The 17,183-nt window shown below is 38.2% G+C and overlaps 3 protein-coding genes across 7 annotated transcripts; 2 read left to right on the forward strand and 1 right to left on the reverse strand.

The window, feature by feature from the left end:
* The first annotated feature begins 1,014 nt into the window (after positions 1-1,014).
* LOC143903628 (uncharacterized) lies at positions 1,015-4,273 on the forward strand. The gene is made up of 3 exons (XM_077417405.1): positions 1,015-1,284; positions 3,569-3,697; positions 3,968-4,273. The coding sequence occupies exons 1-3, from the start codon at positions 1,176-1,178 to the stop codon at positions 3,994-3,996; spliced, it is 267 nt and encodes an 88-aa protein (XP_077273531.1). The 5' UTR covers positions 1,015-1,175; the 3' UTR covers positions 3,997-4,273.
* Positions 4,175-7,042, reverse strand: Rept (RuvB-like helicase 2 rept). The gene is made up of 7 exons (XM_077417395.1): positions 6,796-7,042; positions 6,266-6,373; positions 5,726-6,160; positions 5,221-5,653; positions 4,873-5,141; positions 4,677-4,782; positions 4,175-4,573 (listed from the first exon to the last, which is right to left on the reverse strand). Exons 1-7 carry the CDS (start codon positions 6,799-6,801, stop codon positions 4,536-4,538), a joined length of 1,395 nt encoding a protein of 464 aa, XP_077273521.1. The 5' UTR covers positions 6,802-7,042; the 3' UTR covers positions 4,175-4,535.
* An 801-nt stretch (positions 7,043-7,843) lies between these two features.
* On the forward strand, positions 7,844-17,091 carry Wdr33 (WD repeat domain 33). Of its 5 annotated transcripts, none has more exons than XM_077417368.1 (10): positions 7,844-8,352; positions 8,440-8,583; positions 8,849-9,302; positions 9,383-9,652; positions 10,001-10,152; positions 12,601-12,698; positions 12,870-13,230; positions 13,370-13,581; positions 13,696-14,031; positions 14,139-17,091. In XM_077417368.1, exons 3-10 carry the CDS (start codon positions 8,979-8,981, stop codon positions 15,557-15,559), a joined length of 3,174 nt encoding a protein of 1,057 aa, XP_077273494.1. In that variant the 5' UTR covers positions 7,844-8,352; positions 8,440-8,583; positions 8,849-8,978; the 3' UTR covers positions 15,560-17,091. The 5 variants fall into 5 exon arrangements, with proteins under 5 accessions (XP_077273494.1, XP_077273495.1, XP_077273493.1 ...); XM_077417369.1 differs by having other exon boundaries at positions 8,440-8,503; XM_077417367.1 differs by lacking the exon at positions 8,440-8,583.
* Positions 17,092-17,183: the final 92 nt, after the last annotated feature.

Genomic DNA, 17,183 nt, shown 5'->3' on the forward strand with positions numbered 1-17,183 from the left:
CGCTTCTCGGCAACCGTAAATGATAGAAAGATGATTAAAAAAAGACTTTGTACTTTATACTTTGCCCTATTGGTATTACTTAATTATATTAGTCGTAATTATATGTATTGAAAACTATAATGACAATATATATGCCGAAAGGGCATGTTCTCGAAATCTTAGAAACGTGACAATGTGTCGAAATGTCATAATCCCGAAATCTCAGAAATGAGATTATGTCCCGAAAAGTTATAGGTATATAACGAATGATTAATACAAATCCTCGACGAATCTCTGATGACCATTAATTGTTCACGAACACCTTGCTTCTGTCACGGTTCACCTTCAAGCGGAATAAATCGTATAGGCGGGTTAACTTGTTGGTCTCAAGTAATTCTTACTTGTTTTGTTTTCACACGAGAAAATAGCATAATCTACAAATGGTGGTAATAATATCATTACGCCCGAATTCGTTACAATATTATGAATATTTCTTTGCGTGAAGATAATAATCTGAAATGGTTGTATTAATTAAATGTATATTGCAAATGTGTCCCGCAACTATTTTGGAACATATCCTGGAACACCCTGAAAAGTATAAAATAGAATAAGATCTTTCGAAATATCGGAAAAAAGTAGAAAACATTTTGTTGAAAGGAAATAAATCTCTTTCAATTTGTAACGTAAAAAGGTAGTTGAAGATCGATTTGGATCAACGCGCGAACGTGATGCGACGCGGCGACGGCACAAAAGTTTAACTTTCATGCGTTCTCTCACGCGAGAGAGAAGAGCGAAAGGTGTACGTGAGATCCCTCCAGATACGGATCCATTGCTCCTATACTCTTCCCCCTTTTTTTATTGTGTTTTTTTTCCATCTCTTTCTCGTCATCACTATCCCAGCGTGTGTCGCGACACGCGTTGGCTAAGGCGTGTAAAAACGCGCGATGGGGATTTACTACAATCGCGGAACCGCGATCTCTCCCACGGATTGCGTCAATTTCCTTATCGTCACAGTTTCCCCACTCGCGGCGAGTGTTTTCATTTACTTACTTCGGTCCACGGTGCGAGAACGAGCGCCGACGCGTCGAACGCCCGAGCGTATAATAGTATCGAATCGGATATCGCCGCGCGAGGTGTTTTTCGAAGGATTCTCTGACAGGATCTTGACAGCCGACCGCGGCCGCGGCGAGACAGGCATGAAGACCTTCTGGACCGTCGTCCTCCTTTGCGTCATCGCCGTGATCGTTGCGGTGCACGCCAAGCCCACGATTTACAAGAGGAACGAGGACAATGTATACGAACCAGGTATGAAAGAAAGATCGTGCGTTAGTGTGCGCGCGTACATCTTTGAATATTTCTTGCCAAATCTTAACTCTCGTTAGCGCGCAAGGAATAATGGATATGTCGCGACACCCGCACGTGTACAAGTCGCATATTTTATCTGATGCATCCATCATCCATCTACAAATCTATATACATATACACACTCTTAAAGCAAGAATAAAAAACGAAATTGTCCCACGAGGCGGGTGAATCTTCTAATGGCTTTGGCATCTATATATAATTGGCGATTCTGGCGTGTATTTATCTTGGACAAAAATGAAAAAAAAAAAGAACCTTTCAATTTGCGATTTTCTAGGGTGAAATACACGTCAGAAATAGCTGATAGAATAAGCTTCGTCTCGCACACGACACATCCAAGTATCAGCGATAATATAACGATGTCTTGACAGTGTTTGACAAATTTATTTCAATTTGAAAATATATTTTGCTTTTTTCCAAATTAGAGAACTTAAATAACGCACGAAAAGATTTCCACCAAAAACTTTCGCCATAATAATTACGAGGATCTAATTAACAAGCGATTGCACGCTTTTTCTCTCGTGAGCTGCGCTCGATCATTTCTCCGTACAAACATTAATCGCATCTCATGCATCTTGACGAAAAATAAACGTCAAGAAAAAGGAAAGATCCGAGGCGAAATGTTACTGACCATATAAAGAGCTATCTCTCTCTCCTCGCTCTCTCGAATTCCGAATTTGCGCGAACCGCCAACAGATATTCGACAGGTGAGAGGAACGGGACGATGACGTCAACCAAGAAAGCGCGTAGGTCTCGATTAACGAGGTCTACACGTATGCACATATATGTATATATATCGCACCTTTTCGACGCGAAATATTCTTCGTTAATGACACAGATCTCATTATTCCTGTGCGTTTTCTAAGCTGTATTATTGGATTTTCTTGGATTTCTTGAAATTTTTCACATATGTGTGTGTGTGTCGCTGCACGAACGAGCGCAGCGATACCTTTCCTAATCGGAGCTTGCCTTATTGCCGTCGCCGTCGCTGTGTGAGCGCGGAGCGGTAGGAAAGGCGAATCGCTAAATAAAGAAAACGCCCACGCATAGAAGGTGTTAATAGAAGTTACATATATGTAACTACACGTGTCCTTGAATTGTCGTTACAGCTTACAGCGCGTGAGAGCGATGAGGGGAAGGGGGGGGGGGGGGGGGGGTAGGAAACGATGCGTTTCTCGCGGCAACCAAGCGCAATCGTCGCGCGTCGCTCGAGTGAACAATTCGAAGGGATTTCTCTTGAGAGAACTACTATGTGTAGTAGTAGTAGATGCTTGAATTCATTCTGGTGTGAACGAATGCAGCTATTACGATGCACATTGTGATATACGCAAACGAGATCTACTAGGCAATGTAGATTAGATCATATGATGCGCGAATATGCCAGCCAAGATATATATATTATATATGAAATGCATGACCGCGTTACGTCGCTCGTCGCTCGTTCGCACATACCGCGATGCTGCAATTAAAATCAATGTAGAGGTATTCAATTTCAAATAGCTCTCAATTACGCAAACACCGCACATGCGATCGCTGTAGATTTGCTGTTTCGCATTTGCTGTTTCGTCTTGACATTCATCGCGTCGTTCAATTTTCGATGTCTCAACTTTCTACTTTTTCCTGCATGCAACTTTCACCATACCTGACCACTTGTTTTGCATCTGTATCGATTATTGATAATGATAACCGACAAAATAATACCAATTACGTTATCGAGAATTGATAATATATATAGTGACCTCTGATCTACTAAAATAACTAAATCACACTACACAGTCGAGTATATTGATTGATAACTTCGAACAATTATCGAGATAAATGTGCGCGAGTGTAAAAATGTTTTTAGAAATATATTCCAGATTATTTTTTAATTTTGCGATTCGAAATTTCGGATTCTCAGAATTATAGATAGCATGTACAACTTCTTTACCGGTTATATTCTCCTGATACTTTTTCGATTTTCGCGATACGAAATCTGGAAATTGGAATTCGTGCAATTGCGATTCTTGGAAGTGTGAAAATTTCTTTGAATTTTAGATAAAAATGTCATCGTTTTGCTTATTATTCTCCTGATAGTATTCTCTTAATAATAATAGCACGCTTTATTGATGTTGTCAAAATGTAATCGAACAATTCTTATAGATATAATTCCTTTTTCTTATATGTATATATATACGTATACATAAATATTTAATTAATAATAATAAACTCATTATTTTTCTTCCAGTAATGGTACCCGTTTCATCCACGGTAATTCCATTGCCCGTGTACAAAGTTGGCTACGGCTTAGGCTTCATATCGAAAGACAAGAAGGCCCAATCGTTCAAACCGGAAGGTGGCATAAAATTGATTACGAGTAAGTATAACTTAATATACAATTATACATATATAGTTTAAATAAAATGACATCTTGTTTTCACAGTAAACTCTTTTTCGTAACTTTCTCTTTTTCTTTCTTATCAGCAGATCGCGACGCGTGGGTATATACTTGAGCTCAATTGTGTAAAATATATCTTACTCGTAAATGTTACGCGAATAGGGCACACGGTTGCACCAATTTTTTACACGATTCACGTAAGCGATTTTCTACGTTATCGTTGTAATTAATATTGATTTCTTTTTCTAGTCAACAAGATCCAAGAAAAGAAGATCTAATACAGATGTAAGTGCTCTAAATTATGTCAATATTTATCGGAGACGTACATCTTCGGAGAACAGAGTTAGAAATAGCGCTGCGTTCTATTACTTATCGCATCAACTTCCCGCGCCTGTATCGTTCAGCGGTTATCTAATTATCGATTAAGAAGCTCTACGCCAAAAAAATAGACCTCTATAAATGTTAATTGATTACTTTTATCATCGAAAATATGTATTGTTGTCCCTAAGATATTAAATCAAAATCAATAAACAGAGTTACACTGTAAGTACAAAATTACTTATCTATATATCTATCTTACTGACCGTGACCTAAGACGTTTAAAAATTTACTCAAGAGATAGAGGATAATGCAAAATATTAACACTTCTTATACGTAATTAATTAAAAATAATATTTGTGATAAGTATTATAAGAGTGACAGAGAGAAGAATACATATTTCAACCATCTTTACATTACAAATTTTTATTGTAATTAATTTTTATAACTTATAACTTAATTTAAAAAAAAATGAATATTTTTGTGTCTCTACAATGTATTACGAAGAAACGTCCATGTTGTCTTCAGCTGAAGCAGCTGAAACAATTGAAAATTAAACATTTAAATTTTAGTCACATATAAATTACACACAAATTATATACATAGACATATACACAATAATTAAAATGGTAAAACTTACGAAATTCATTGAACATAAAATCATCTTGATATTCCTTGAGAAATTGCGTAGATCTATTTTCATCGAGAAATAGAGAGTAGACACGTTTCACATCCTCGATACTGACCTGTGTACAATTGAAAATATTACAATAGTATTACTCATGGTATTACCGAACGTACTATCGACGACGGATCGTATCGCCTATCCTACTTACTTCCGTAGTTTTTCTTCGACGGCTGACAAGAGAAGCCGTCGTAATTAACTGTATCGCGTATCTCAGCGACGTTTCCAAAGCGATCCTCGTTAACACGGTCAGAGCATCGTCAGCCATTTCGCAATCTTCCTCTTCGCATCTTATTTTCAAGATTTCCTTCAATTCCTTCTCTTGGTACGGGCTCGTTGGGACGATAATCATACGATCCAACAAGTCAATCGGAATACCGTGAGGACTCTTATAATTTGTCCCTCTGATTCTCGTGATACCTACGTAATTGTTAAATAACGATCGTTAAATAACAGTCGCGTAATAATAACATAGTTATTTGCGCATTCGTATCCGTACCTCTATTCGTTGCCATAATTACAACCGGAGCCATTTCATTCTCCAATGCTCGATTTAAAAATGAGAAACATTCGATATCCAACATGTGTACTTCGTCGATAAAGAGTACACCAGGGACTATTTCTGCCTTGCCTTCTTCCCGCCATTCCGCGACTTTCGCGTTTATTTGATCTCGCACTTCCGATTTTATCTCTCCGGTATCTCCGGAGAATAATGCTAAAAAGCCATGCGTTCTGCTGTTTATCACGTCAACTTCGTGCAACGTCACGGTGTGCACGACTTCCTTGCGTTTCTGCAATTCACCTTCTGGACATTGAACGAAACGCGTTTGCGAACCTGTCGCGTCGTAATCTCGAGCTCTGGTGAAAGATCGTCCAAGTCTATTGATCTTTCCCGTGGCTTTGTCAATCGTTACGACATCACCAGCCTGTACCTAAAAATGATAGAAAATTTTAACGCAACGTTAAACAAGACGTTAATCTATTTAATACGTAAGTATACTAACTTTTTCTTTCATTAAGCAATCAATCATTTTGTTTCCTAAATCATAAATTGTTTCCATCTCGGTAGTCTTCAATGTCAACTTGCCAACTTTTACTCCAATTCCAGTTGCCGGTCTGTCAACTTGAATCTCAACTACTTCGCCCTCTATGATTTCTGTCTCCTCTTTTATTCTGACTCCGATAGACTTCCTGATAGCTTGAGTCAAGGCTTCCGTTTTACTCATCTCTAAAGAGTAAATTTCAGAACCAGCCATTGCCGTGAAAGGAGTATCCGCACCCAAAGCTTGCGCCATCCCCATAGCAATAGCGGTTTTTCCTGTGCCGGGTTGTCCAGCCAAGAGAATCGCACGACCTGCTATTTTACTCTCCTTAATCATCTCCATGACAACGCCGACAGCTCGGCGTGCCGTGAGCTGGCCAACCATGCCTTGAGAGACCTAACAGAGTAACGAAAAATATGTGTGTTAATTCTTATCATTTGTATCATTCGTATTTAATAAAAATATCAATAACGTTATTTGGAAGAAACGCTAGACATTTACATTGCGAGGCTCTAAACTATCGTTCAATCCTAAACCTCGGATATGGGAATGGGCACCGATACGCTCTATCTTAGTGATCTCACGGACTTCTTGCACATTGGTAACAATCTGGAAGAAAAGATAATAATTGAACGCACAGTTGGCGCTTTAATATCTGCATATCGCACAATCCATAAATAATTGCAGTAAAATGAATCAAACAATTGGTTGCTATGTCAACCCATATGAAGCACAAAATTATACCAGTAAACATCTATGCTTTCTTTTATAAAACCAATATAATGATTTTATAAAAACAACATATATATATATATATATATATATATAAACAATATATAAATACAAAGCATAACAGAAATAAAGCTCTATATTTGTATGTATGTATATGTTAAGAGCTATGTACAGGTTAATCGGCATTTTTGCTGTAATAATGTTATAAAATTATAAGGATTATAGGAGGAGAGAACGAATTATCTTTCATATAGACAAATGTACTTATGGCAGATATAATTCACGAAGAAATTTCTTACCGCCATGCTTAATAATAATACTGTTTCGCAAATGCGAAACGGTACGATGCGAGTGCGAGGTATGACCAAATACGACCAAATTCACCAAATGTGGCGAACCACCGCCGCCCGACCCGAGTCCCGACCACCGCGTCAACCACGAACCGCGAACAACCACGAGGCGCGAAACCGTTATGCTGCGTTCCCACTATACGCGTCGCGCGTCGCGTCACGACGCCGCGTCATTATCTACGCGAAACGCGACGCGCATAGTGGGAACGCACCCTAACGCCGACGGCGTAAGCATAAGAAAACTGCGTGGTCCATACACATGTGCATAAGGAAATAGACCACGCTTACGTCTTATGCTTACGTATTATGCGTTGTGCAGAAGTGTGTGCTCCCTGCTTTATTATTAAAATTGTCCAAACCGACAGAAATAATTAAATGTAAAGACATTAACAATATTAAATTCGCAAATGCAATGTTATACAAATTTTGTTATTTTATATATCATTAAATATTGAAAAAAGTGACAAAATCAAATTTATTAAAACGCTCATTTGATCTAATTATTGACGAGTGGGATCAATTGGCTGATTTGAAGTAAAAATGTCTGATTGGCTGTCCGGTGGAAAAACTCTAGGCACCGGGGGCTGTGAGTGGCTGTGATCAATCGCAACGTGGTTAAACGGGATGCTTCCGCTCGAGACTCGAGCCACCTTGGAATTTGGAATGCTCTCTCTCTCTCTCTCTCACGTCGCACAGGCAGGCCCAGGCAGGCCTAGGCCTAGCGCGCGCAATCACGCATTCCAGTTAGTATTTTCAGTGGAATAGCGGATAGACGTGATGGGGGACATGTAGCGTTCGATATCCAATAGAAAGTTTATTAATTTCCAGAGATCGAGGCATTGTTACTAGAGTCCCTAGAAATCGTAGTCTCCTATTGGATTTCGTTCGATCAACGACACATTACCAATCAAGAAATTGCAAAGTTTCTTCACAGTCATAAAAACGGAAGTCACACCGGGGCGGAAGTGACGGTCGCGGCCCCGCGGCCCGCGGCCGCGCAGCGGATGTCATCGCCCAAGAGAGAGAGAGAGTAATGGCGTCCGCGGCGAGCGCACGATATTCTCGCGGTTCGTCTCGTCGTCGCCTGTCGCACCGCGAGCTGGATGTTGAAGCGAAACTGGCTTGGCCTTAGCTTTCACCATTTTCATCGCGAGAGCTCTCTCTCTCTCTCTTTCTCTCTCTTTTCTAGTTTAGAATCGACCGCGTCTATCCACAAACGAAGCCCGAGCTGCCCGAGAACCCTTCGAGACGATACGAGGATCGGCGAAAGCGTGGCAGTCGAGCTGGTGGTTGTGTGTGTACGTTTTCCACGTTCTTCGCGTCAACGTCAACGAAAAGAACGTGACTTCGACTTTCGAAACGTTCGTCGATTCGACGCGATAATCCCGGTTCTCAACTCTAATCGATCGATAATAAAATAATGGACTGAGAATTTTTGGAACCGCACATTTCGTCGTACATCGTTGCACCTGTCCTGTGTGCTACATACATGGAGTAACGTGACGTGTACATATCGTTTTCATCATTCTTGCTCGATTATTCGATTTATAATTGTTGGAAAAAATTGATTCTATTTTTTTTTCCTATCAATAGGAATCTAATTTTTATAATTGAGTCAATGCATGGTTCAAAGAATGCCGACGTAGATTTTTCTCGCGTAAGCATCTTTTTCCGCAAAATCACACAACCAAGTATAAACGACAAACTGGAGCAATTTTAGTGGGCAGTGGAAAAAGAGTAAATTAATAAAAAAAGAATACGTATAATATAATTATATTAATAGTGTTTAATATTATTTCTAATTTAATTTTTAATTTGACTTAATTATTTCATCTAAATACTTATAATTTAATAGAATTGATTACTAAAAATTTTAAATACACCAAATTGTCAACTAATAGTTTTATTTTATTATGCTTAAAAAAGGAATGTAAGATGTTTTAAATGGCACGATATAATTAAATCTATAAGATTGATATAATTTTTATACTTTTTTTTACAGGGTTCTTTACCAGGATGGATCTATCGACTGGCCATAGAGCTGTTACCGTCGTGAAATATGTTTGACCCTTGTTGTCCGTTCAAATTGGACAACGTTTAATTCAAATTGCTTGTATTTATATCCTCTCGTAATGTCTGCGAATACTCAATTTGCGAATCCGCCGCCGGCCGTAAGCTTACCCAACATGTCCGTGCCGCCACCCACGACTCCAAACTTGTCGGCACCGCCACCAAATTTAACTACCATAAATACATCGGGAAGCTATCAGCATCGATATGCAAACCATAGAGAGGGCAATCGCGGTTTTTTCAAACCATTTAGACCTTATCACGCTCCAAAAATTGTCGCCGGGGGACAAGATACTCTACAAGATGAATTTGATGGGAAGAGACTCAGGAAATCAGTTATGCGAAAGACCGTTGATTACAACTCTGCCATCATTAAAAGCTTAGAAGTAAGCATGAATGACGTTGTAGATTTATTAAAATAATATTTTCCGAGATCGTGCGTGTCTAAACTCGTGAATTTTTACAGAATCGAGTATGGCAGCGGGACTATAGGGATCGTCGCGCGCTTCAGCCAGATGTAATATATTATCCCGATTTACTCCCTCCACCAAGTTATATTGACAATCCAATAAATGCAGTTACCACGAGGTTCGTAAAAACGGCTACCAATAAAATGCGTTGTCCGATTTTTTGTATGGCTTGGACACCAGAGGGTAGACGTCTCGTCACTGGCGCTTCGAGTGGAGAATTTACTTTGTGGAATGGCCTTACTTTCAATTTTGAAACTATTCTGCAGGTATATTTTATGTTATACGTATTGTATGTAGTTTAGAATTAATTTATATTGGGTTTTGCTCTCGAAGGCAATTGAAAGGCAACGACTTTCTTATTATATTTATACGTATTATATGTATATAGCAATTTTAAATGTTATTTTATCATATTGAGATATCTCGAAAGATAAAACCTTGCAATCGCGATCGCGATTTCTAACTCTGAATTTTCTACAAAATATGGATGTTAATTTGCTGTAAACTGTAAAGGTTAATTATATAGTTTATTTATTTTTGTTATTACATATTACGAAACACTGATGTGATTTTTAAGAAAAGCTTTGACGAGAGAAATTGACTTTTCTGTTTAGGCACACGACAGCCCGGTCAGGACAATGGTATGGTCACACAATGAAAGCTGGATGGTAACGGGGGACCACGCGGGCTACGTGAAATATTGGCAGAGCAACATGAACAATGTCAAGATGTTTCAAGCGCACAAAGAAGCGATTAGAGGACTCAGGTATATCATCCACCACACTAGTCCTTACGTCTCTTGCGTCACTGTTGCCGATGATCGGTCCATCCTTGCCGTAGTTAGGATATCGGACGTGACTCTTCTTCTCTTCCTTTTCTGGTTTTGTGCCTTTTCTGGCAGAGCAATAGCGATTCTTGTATGGGTACACAGGTGATTTTAACAAGTCTCGATATAAAACATTGGATAGAATATAATGAAATATAACGTTCGTCGTGAAACGTGGAATGAACCATATTCGCAATAATGCTAATTGTTAAATGCCTTCAAATCGAATTCGTGTAAAAAAAAAGTTTCGATATCTTTTGCCGAATTAGAAGATTTTCTGAATGGAATAGTTTCCGTAAAATGTTTTCGATATAATTTGTGGCAAATTATATTTTTAAAGCAATAAATCTAAAAATAAACTCAATTTGCAAAGCTAATAAATATAAGTAAATATTTTTACCCCGTTTTTTATCGCGACATAGAAATCAATACAAGGACAGTGTACATTTTTTGCGTACATATATGCGCGTATCGACATAATTTATGATTTGTATTTGTAGAGTCCTGGGGACCTAACTCTCGATTAACTAATTACTCCATATAGTATCGATAATGCGCTCATCACACATCAAAGTGGCACAAATTTTAAATTAAGTTATTATAATGCTATTAGGTCCTTATGGCTCTCGTTTTAAGCTGTTTATGTGGCTAGATTATTTATTCGGCAAAGATGTATGCTTTAGATAAATAAAAGAAAAAAGAAATATATATACATATATATATATATATATATATACATATATGGCAATACCTAATCGAGATTCCCATATAATGATAAATAAAAGATGAAATATCCTGTGTCCTTCTTTATATCATTTAAGTTTCAATAAAGTTAAATAAAGACATTATTATTGCATGGCTATGAAAATAAAATATTTTATCTTTAGTTTTATGTGTCACTTGTGCCCTTTCGCAGATGAGAGAGAGAGCGAGAGAGAGAGAGAGAGAGAGAGAGAGAGAGAGAGAGAGAGAGAGAGAGAGAGAAAGCGTAACAGACAAATATAAGACATAATTCATGTACACTTCGGACATTTTTTTGTGCAATAAACATTAAATTTTGAAAACAATATTGCTCTTAATACATCACTCGGTAGTCATGTGGCATCAAAAATCAATCTTAGTTTTATCAAGATGAAACTGTTTTACTTCCGATAAATAATGGGTTTTTACTTGAGTGCCAGATATGACTGTCGCGGATGGTTTTTTGTTTATTTACAATATATATTTATACATATAAAGGTTCCTTTTTTATTACTGATCTCTGTCTATTCCTCACAATGACGTATTCATAAGATTCGGTTATATGTTTTCTATTACATCTGTTAGTAAAATTCGGGAATATACCTCACTCATATGTATGCATTGCTCTGTGTACACGTTTGCTAGTATTTTTTTTCTGCCTCTTCACGCATATATTGCTTTCAATATCAGCAACAAATATACAGGGAGAATTATCAAATGGAAGCTACCAACTATTATAAAATGACAACTTGATATACATTTAATTATAATTTACATCTACTCAACATTGATTTTTAATCGTGATTTGAGATATATATCATGTTAAACGAAAATAAATAAATAAATCGATGCACTTAGAGCATATTTTGAAAATATTTTTTTTCAAATTACGCATCTGTACACAGTTACAATTTTTTTAAATAAAGAAATCCACAAAGAATGTCACTAATTTCATAACGCGTTTTCTATTTTTTTTTCGTGTATACATGCATATATGTTAATATTGCATGCGGTAATTATAATAAGAATAATAGAGGAATCAGTAATAAATGTAGGCAATTGAATGTTTGACTCATACTAAAGACTAGCGAGTTATACCATAACAATGTCCGTAAGATGTATCATGTTTTTCATATAATTTCTTCACAATATATGTGATAACTACTTTACTACTCTTTCTTATTAGATCTTTCTTCACTTTGCTATACTAAAATAATTTAATTTGTCTGTAAAATGACTTTCAATAAAAATTCATAAATACAACAACTGTATTCATTTTCTTAGCCATTTCAAAATATTAAACTATTATTTGATCTCTTGCTTCTTAAACTGATTATATGAATCTTTTATACGCCACAACGTTGCATTATAATAAACGGTTAATGCTTTTTCAGTATCTCGTAAATTATTTAATAAATTGTTCAAAAGCTCATTTTTAATTTTTCATTATAAATATTAGCAAATATTAATGCAATTTTTTATTATGTATAGTAGGCGTCATTAATGCCTTCCACGTGAAGCATAGTACATGTAACGTGCACTATAGAAATCCCAAGAACACAGTTAAGAAGGCATTAATGACGCCTTCTGTACAATAGGTAACGCAAATTGTTCAAATGTAACTTGTTATTTTTTTTGGGCGGGTAGTTTCAGCCCAACGGATCACAAATTGGCAACCTGCAGTGATGATGGGACTGTCAGAATTTGGGATTTTCTTCGCTGTCACGAGGAACGAATTCTCAGGGGTATAAATCTTAATTTGATTTCATTTATTAACGTTACGTGAAATTTATCATTTTCTTCGTTTATTTCATTATACTTAAATTAGCTTGGTTTTGACACACTTATTTTTACTCTTTTTATAGATTATATATTTATCATATACATACGTACACTTCATAGTATTCTTTCCACAGGTCATGGTGCGGATGTCAAGTGCGTGCATTGGCATCCACAAAAGAGTCTAGTCATTTCTGGCAGTAAAGACAATCAGCAACCAGTGAAACTTTGGGATCCGAAGACTGGGCAGTCTTTGGCAACTCTGCATGCACATAAGTCGACCGTGATGGATGTCAAGTGGAATGAGAACGGTAACTGGTTGGTGACTGCATCAAGAGATCATCTCTTAAAACTTTTCGACCTCAGGAATCTTAGTCAAGAAGTTCAGACTTTTCGTGGCCATAAAAAAGAGGCGTCTAGCGTCGCGTGGCATCCAAGCCACGAAGGTCTTTTTTGTAGTGGCGGTAGTGACGGTGCCATACTCTTCTGGCACGTTGGGTACATATCATTGCTTTTGCCTGTGATTTTATTTACATAATCGTCTAATTTCATATAATTATTATTATTTTTGTTATTATTTTTCTTAATACTAAATTAATATCGCAGTTAATTGTGTAACTTTTATCTTGAATTCCAGAGCGGACAAGGAAGTGGGAGCGATAGAACAGGCTCACGACAGCATAGTTTGGACATTAGCTTGGCATCCACTGGGACATATTTTGTGTTCTGGCAGTAACGATCACACGTCTAAGTTTTGGACGCGTAACAGACCGGGAGATTTGATGAGAGACAAATACAATCTTAATACATTACCGGCAGGTTTGGCCGGTATCGATGATCACGAAATCGGTACTGAATATTTCATTTTAAAATTATTTTAACGTTATGTATGATGTGTGAACGTTATATAAAATTTAATATAAATATTCTTTACTCTAAAATATTATCTCTCATTTTTCTTAGCTGATGAAGCAGCGGTGATACCTGGTATGGGACCAGAGGACAGAATCAACGCAGATTGTGAATCTGAGGACAAAAACGGTGGAATCCCGGGTCTGGATTTGGATCATGCGGTGGACGAGGGCAAGAAATTCGCCAACAAGAAAGTTCCGTATAGTAAACCGATACCGCGAAATTTCCAAGCGCAGTGGAACGAAATGGAAGCCGAGGATATTGAGCAAGTTGAAGCTCTTAATGCGTTCGTCAATCAATTAATAGAGACAACGCCGGGTGCCGTACCACTAAACGAAGTTACGCCCAACGCCATTATATTATATGGGAAAATGATTTCTGTGGAATGTAAGCAGTGCATTTTAGTAAAATATATATGATCTATGAGATCACTCTTAAGCACATTGATTTTAAAAAATACGCAATTAGTTCTTAAACTCAATTTTATATTTTAGCTGGCTCCAAACTGGCGGAAGCAATCAGTAAAGGGACCGATGCCATAAACAAGTTAGTATTCTCTGGTGAAATAGAAGAACTGCGGGACGTAGTAGGTCCACCGGACAACGTGGACGAGGCCGAGGAGTATCTGCAGGATGACGGCGAGATCGATTATTCTAAAGTGCCCGACATAGATTTGCCACCACCCTTGCCCAGCTCCAAATTCGCACAGAATCCGGAGCTGTTGAAATCACTGAATCGCGGCGGCAAGCGCAAGTTCGATCAATTGATCGGCTGGAGCGATGGTGGAGCTAGCGATCGTATATCCAAGATGCATCAACCGGTTTTCGGTGGTGTGATTACGGAGGACTCGCAATCCAGCGACACCGATCTGAGGTTCGGCATTGGCAAGTCAAATCCTCTCGCGGAGAACAATTCCTTCCATAGCGGCCAGGATGAGGATTACAGGAGAAGTCTTCATATCGATCCAACGAGGAGTGGCAATCGCGGCGATGAGGATCTCAGGTTCAACATATCCGCTGGTCCTGGCAGACCCGGCTCGCGCAACGAGTACGATTCGCGCGGCAACAGTTTCGCGGACAAGGATTTTCGCAACATCGGCAGTTTCCTATCGTCCAAGTCTCTGGATGACGATGATTACGACGAGCGGGAGCACGTTAACGTCGGCGGCCGTTGGGACGATGAGAAGGCTGATGGCTCGCGTGGCAAACTGGACGGCACGTTTGCCAGCAACAGTTTCGACAAGCGTGACAACGGCATAGCGATGGGTCCTGGCGGTATGGGCAACAGTATACATGGTCATATGGTTGGCATGCCCCATCTGCCGAATCATCATAACATGCAAAATATTAATCCCAACATGCCACCGCCGATACCGAGTCTAGTGCCGCATCCCAACATGTCGCAGCATCCTGGCATGCAAGGTAAACCGCATCCTGGTATACCTGGGATGGATGGCCCAATGCCACCACATATGATGCCGCACCATCCGAACATGCATCCGGGTTTTGGTCCCAATGGACCGCCGCCCGGTAGTTTCGGACCCAACTTCCGGCCACCGCCGAACAGCAATTTCGGCCCGAATCACTTTAGACCGAGTCCGATGCTGCCTTTTGGACCGAATCAGGGCCCGCCGCCGTTTGGCAACAGTTTTCAAGGACCGCCCAACTTTCGCGGACCAAACGTCGCCCCGATGAACTTTGACCGACCAGGCTTCGGACCCAATTTCCGCGGCCAAAATCCACAGGGTCAGTTGAACAGTTTCAATTCCAACTTTGGCAACTTTGGCAAGAACGGTCCGAATCGCGGCATGAATCGTGGCGGTGGCGACAGTATGGGCAGGAGTGGTTATAGCAATCGCGGTAGAGGACGTGACAACGATCAATCGAGAGGAGGGAGGGGAAGAGACAATTATTGAAGAGATTTCTCCATAACTGTGCGTGATTATGGATAATGTTCTTATACCTTGGTATAAACGATTTTGCACGAACTGTTGAGTAAAACTTTGGCTCAGTAGGTATATAAGATAATATGCCGGCGTCCACGAGTGACGATCGCGAACTCTTTTACTCATGTGTGCGAAAGTACCCTATATTCATATTATATAATATATATAGATATATATATATGATATAGTGAGTATAATATAGTGAGCTAATGATGTAATGAGCTAACGATCGAGCGCTCTATGCTAGATCTACGAGGATCGATTGTACAGAGGGTGAATTAATTAAACTTTCTTTCTTTAGAGGAGAAAGAAGACAGAGAAAAAGAGAATGAATCGCTAATTCAGATTTGGATTTATTCTGAATTCAGTTGATTTGTATGGTGCAGTTTGCCACAGAACAAACAGCTTTTTTCGAGATAAACGAAATTGTAACATAATGCATTAAGGATCGACGACACGAATATTATTCCGATAGAAACTGTTCACAAGCTGCCTTGCGAGGAAATTCTTGTTCCGTATATGGAGCTCGACAAATGCGCGTTAATCGCGTCGGATGATGCATAATCCCAGAAGAGATTGAGCACGAATGTACGATTGACTTTGTGTCCGCTGTTTGTCGTCTGAAGGGTGTGAGAGTGCCGGAACAGTCTATCTATTATTAATAAAACGGAATAACATAAAGCATCCTTTGTTTTTACCCTATTTTCGCTTGTACTATACTAACTGTACGATATACGATATACGATAAACGAGCGAACTCAACTGGGATAATCGTGACATAAAGGACGTAAGGAACAAAGAGTACTTATTTACAAAGGATTGAAAAAAAAGGAGATAAGTTTTTAAATAGCATTATCGAGTTTGAAGCAAGGATATTGTGAGCAAATTGGAAAAACGTGTTTCTCACATTTACAATTTTGATTATAAAGTTGTCCATTTAAAGCTTATAAATTGTGAATTTATTTCACACTACTGATTTGAAAGCTTGTAATAATTCTCTTATTGTTAGTACTTTCAGACATATCTGTTAAAAAAAAAATATATATATATATATATAGATAATTATATTTTTTTATAATTACGTAAGAATTATTAGATTTATTGTTCGAAATTATTTTAATGTCACAATTATCCCGATTGAATTTATATCGATTTTCTTTGATCTTGTATAATACGCAAATGTAATAATTGAGCGAATATCGAATCATGATAAAATTCTGAAAAAAAATATAGATTACGTCAGAGATCGAAACCGATAATGATGACGATTCAACGCGAGTTATGTTTCATAGTATAAATAGGCTCGTGTTTTTATAGTTACATATAAAAAGACAAGGAACATTTTCTCGTGTATCAATTTCATCGGAATTCGAATTTGATCTGTTTCGATTTCTGAATCTTCTGAATTATATGTTTCACGTTAGGAACATGAATTGTAATAGGCGATATATCCGTCGATTTATTTCAAGGGATATACATATTTTGCGTTATTTATTAATTATCAATAAATGGCTTTCATTTTCTAATAATATGTAATGTGAGAGAGAGAGAGAGAGAGTTTCGATTCTTTTTTATGTAGGCTGATACCATGGGC

Source organism: Temnothorax americanus, unplaced genomic scaffold (genome assembly GCF_048541705.1).
Source record: "Temnothorax americanus isolate GAGA-0224 unplaced genomic scaffold, ASM4854170v1 Scaffold49, whole genome shotgun sequence".
Taxonomy (NCBI): Eukaryota; Metazoa; Arthropoda; class Insecta; order Hymenoptera; family Formicidae; genus Temnothorax; species Temnothorax americanus.

Bases quoted from the DNA above. Each gene is read 5' to 3' on its own strand.
- LOC143903628 (XM_077417405.1), top strand. From the start codon at position 1,176: ATGAAGACCTTCTGGACCGTCGTCCTCCTTTGCGTCATCGCCGTGATC. The intron at 1,285-3,568 runs GTATGAAAGAAA...TTTTTCTTCCAG, and splicing joins GGACAATGTATACGAACCAG to TAATGGTACCCGTTTCATCC. The intron at 3,698-3,967 runs GTAAGTATAACT...TTCTTTTTCTAG, and splicing joins TGGCATAAAATTGATTACGA to TCAACAAGATCCAAGAAAAG.
- Rept (XM_077417395.1), bottom strand. The intron at 5,142-5,220 runs GTACGGATACGA...ACAATTACGTAG, and splicing joins AATTATGGCAACGAATAGAG to GTATCACGAGAATCAGAGGG. The intron at 4,783-4,872 runs GTAAGTAGGATA...AATTGTACACAG, and splicing joins GTCGAAGAAAAACTACGGAA to GTCAGTATCGAGGATGTGAA.
- Wdr33 (XM_077417368.1), top strand. From the start codon at position 8,979: ATGTCTGCGAATACTCAATTTGCGAATCCGCCGCCGGCCGTAAGCTTA. The intron at 12,699-12,869 runs GTATAAATCTTA...TTCTTTCCACAG, and splicing joins CGAGGAACGAATTCTCAGGG to GTCATGGTGCGGATGTCAAG. The intron at 13,231-13,369 runs GTACATATCATT...CTTGAATTCCAG, and splicing joins ATACTCTTCTGGCACGTTGG to AGCGGACAAGGAAGTGGGAG.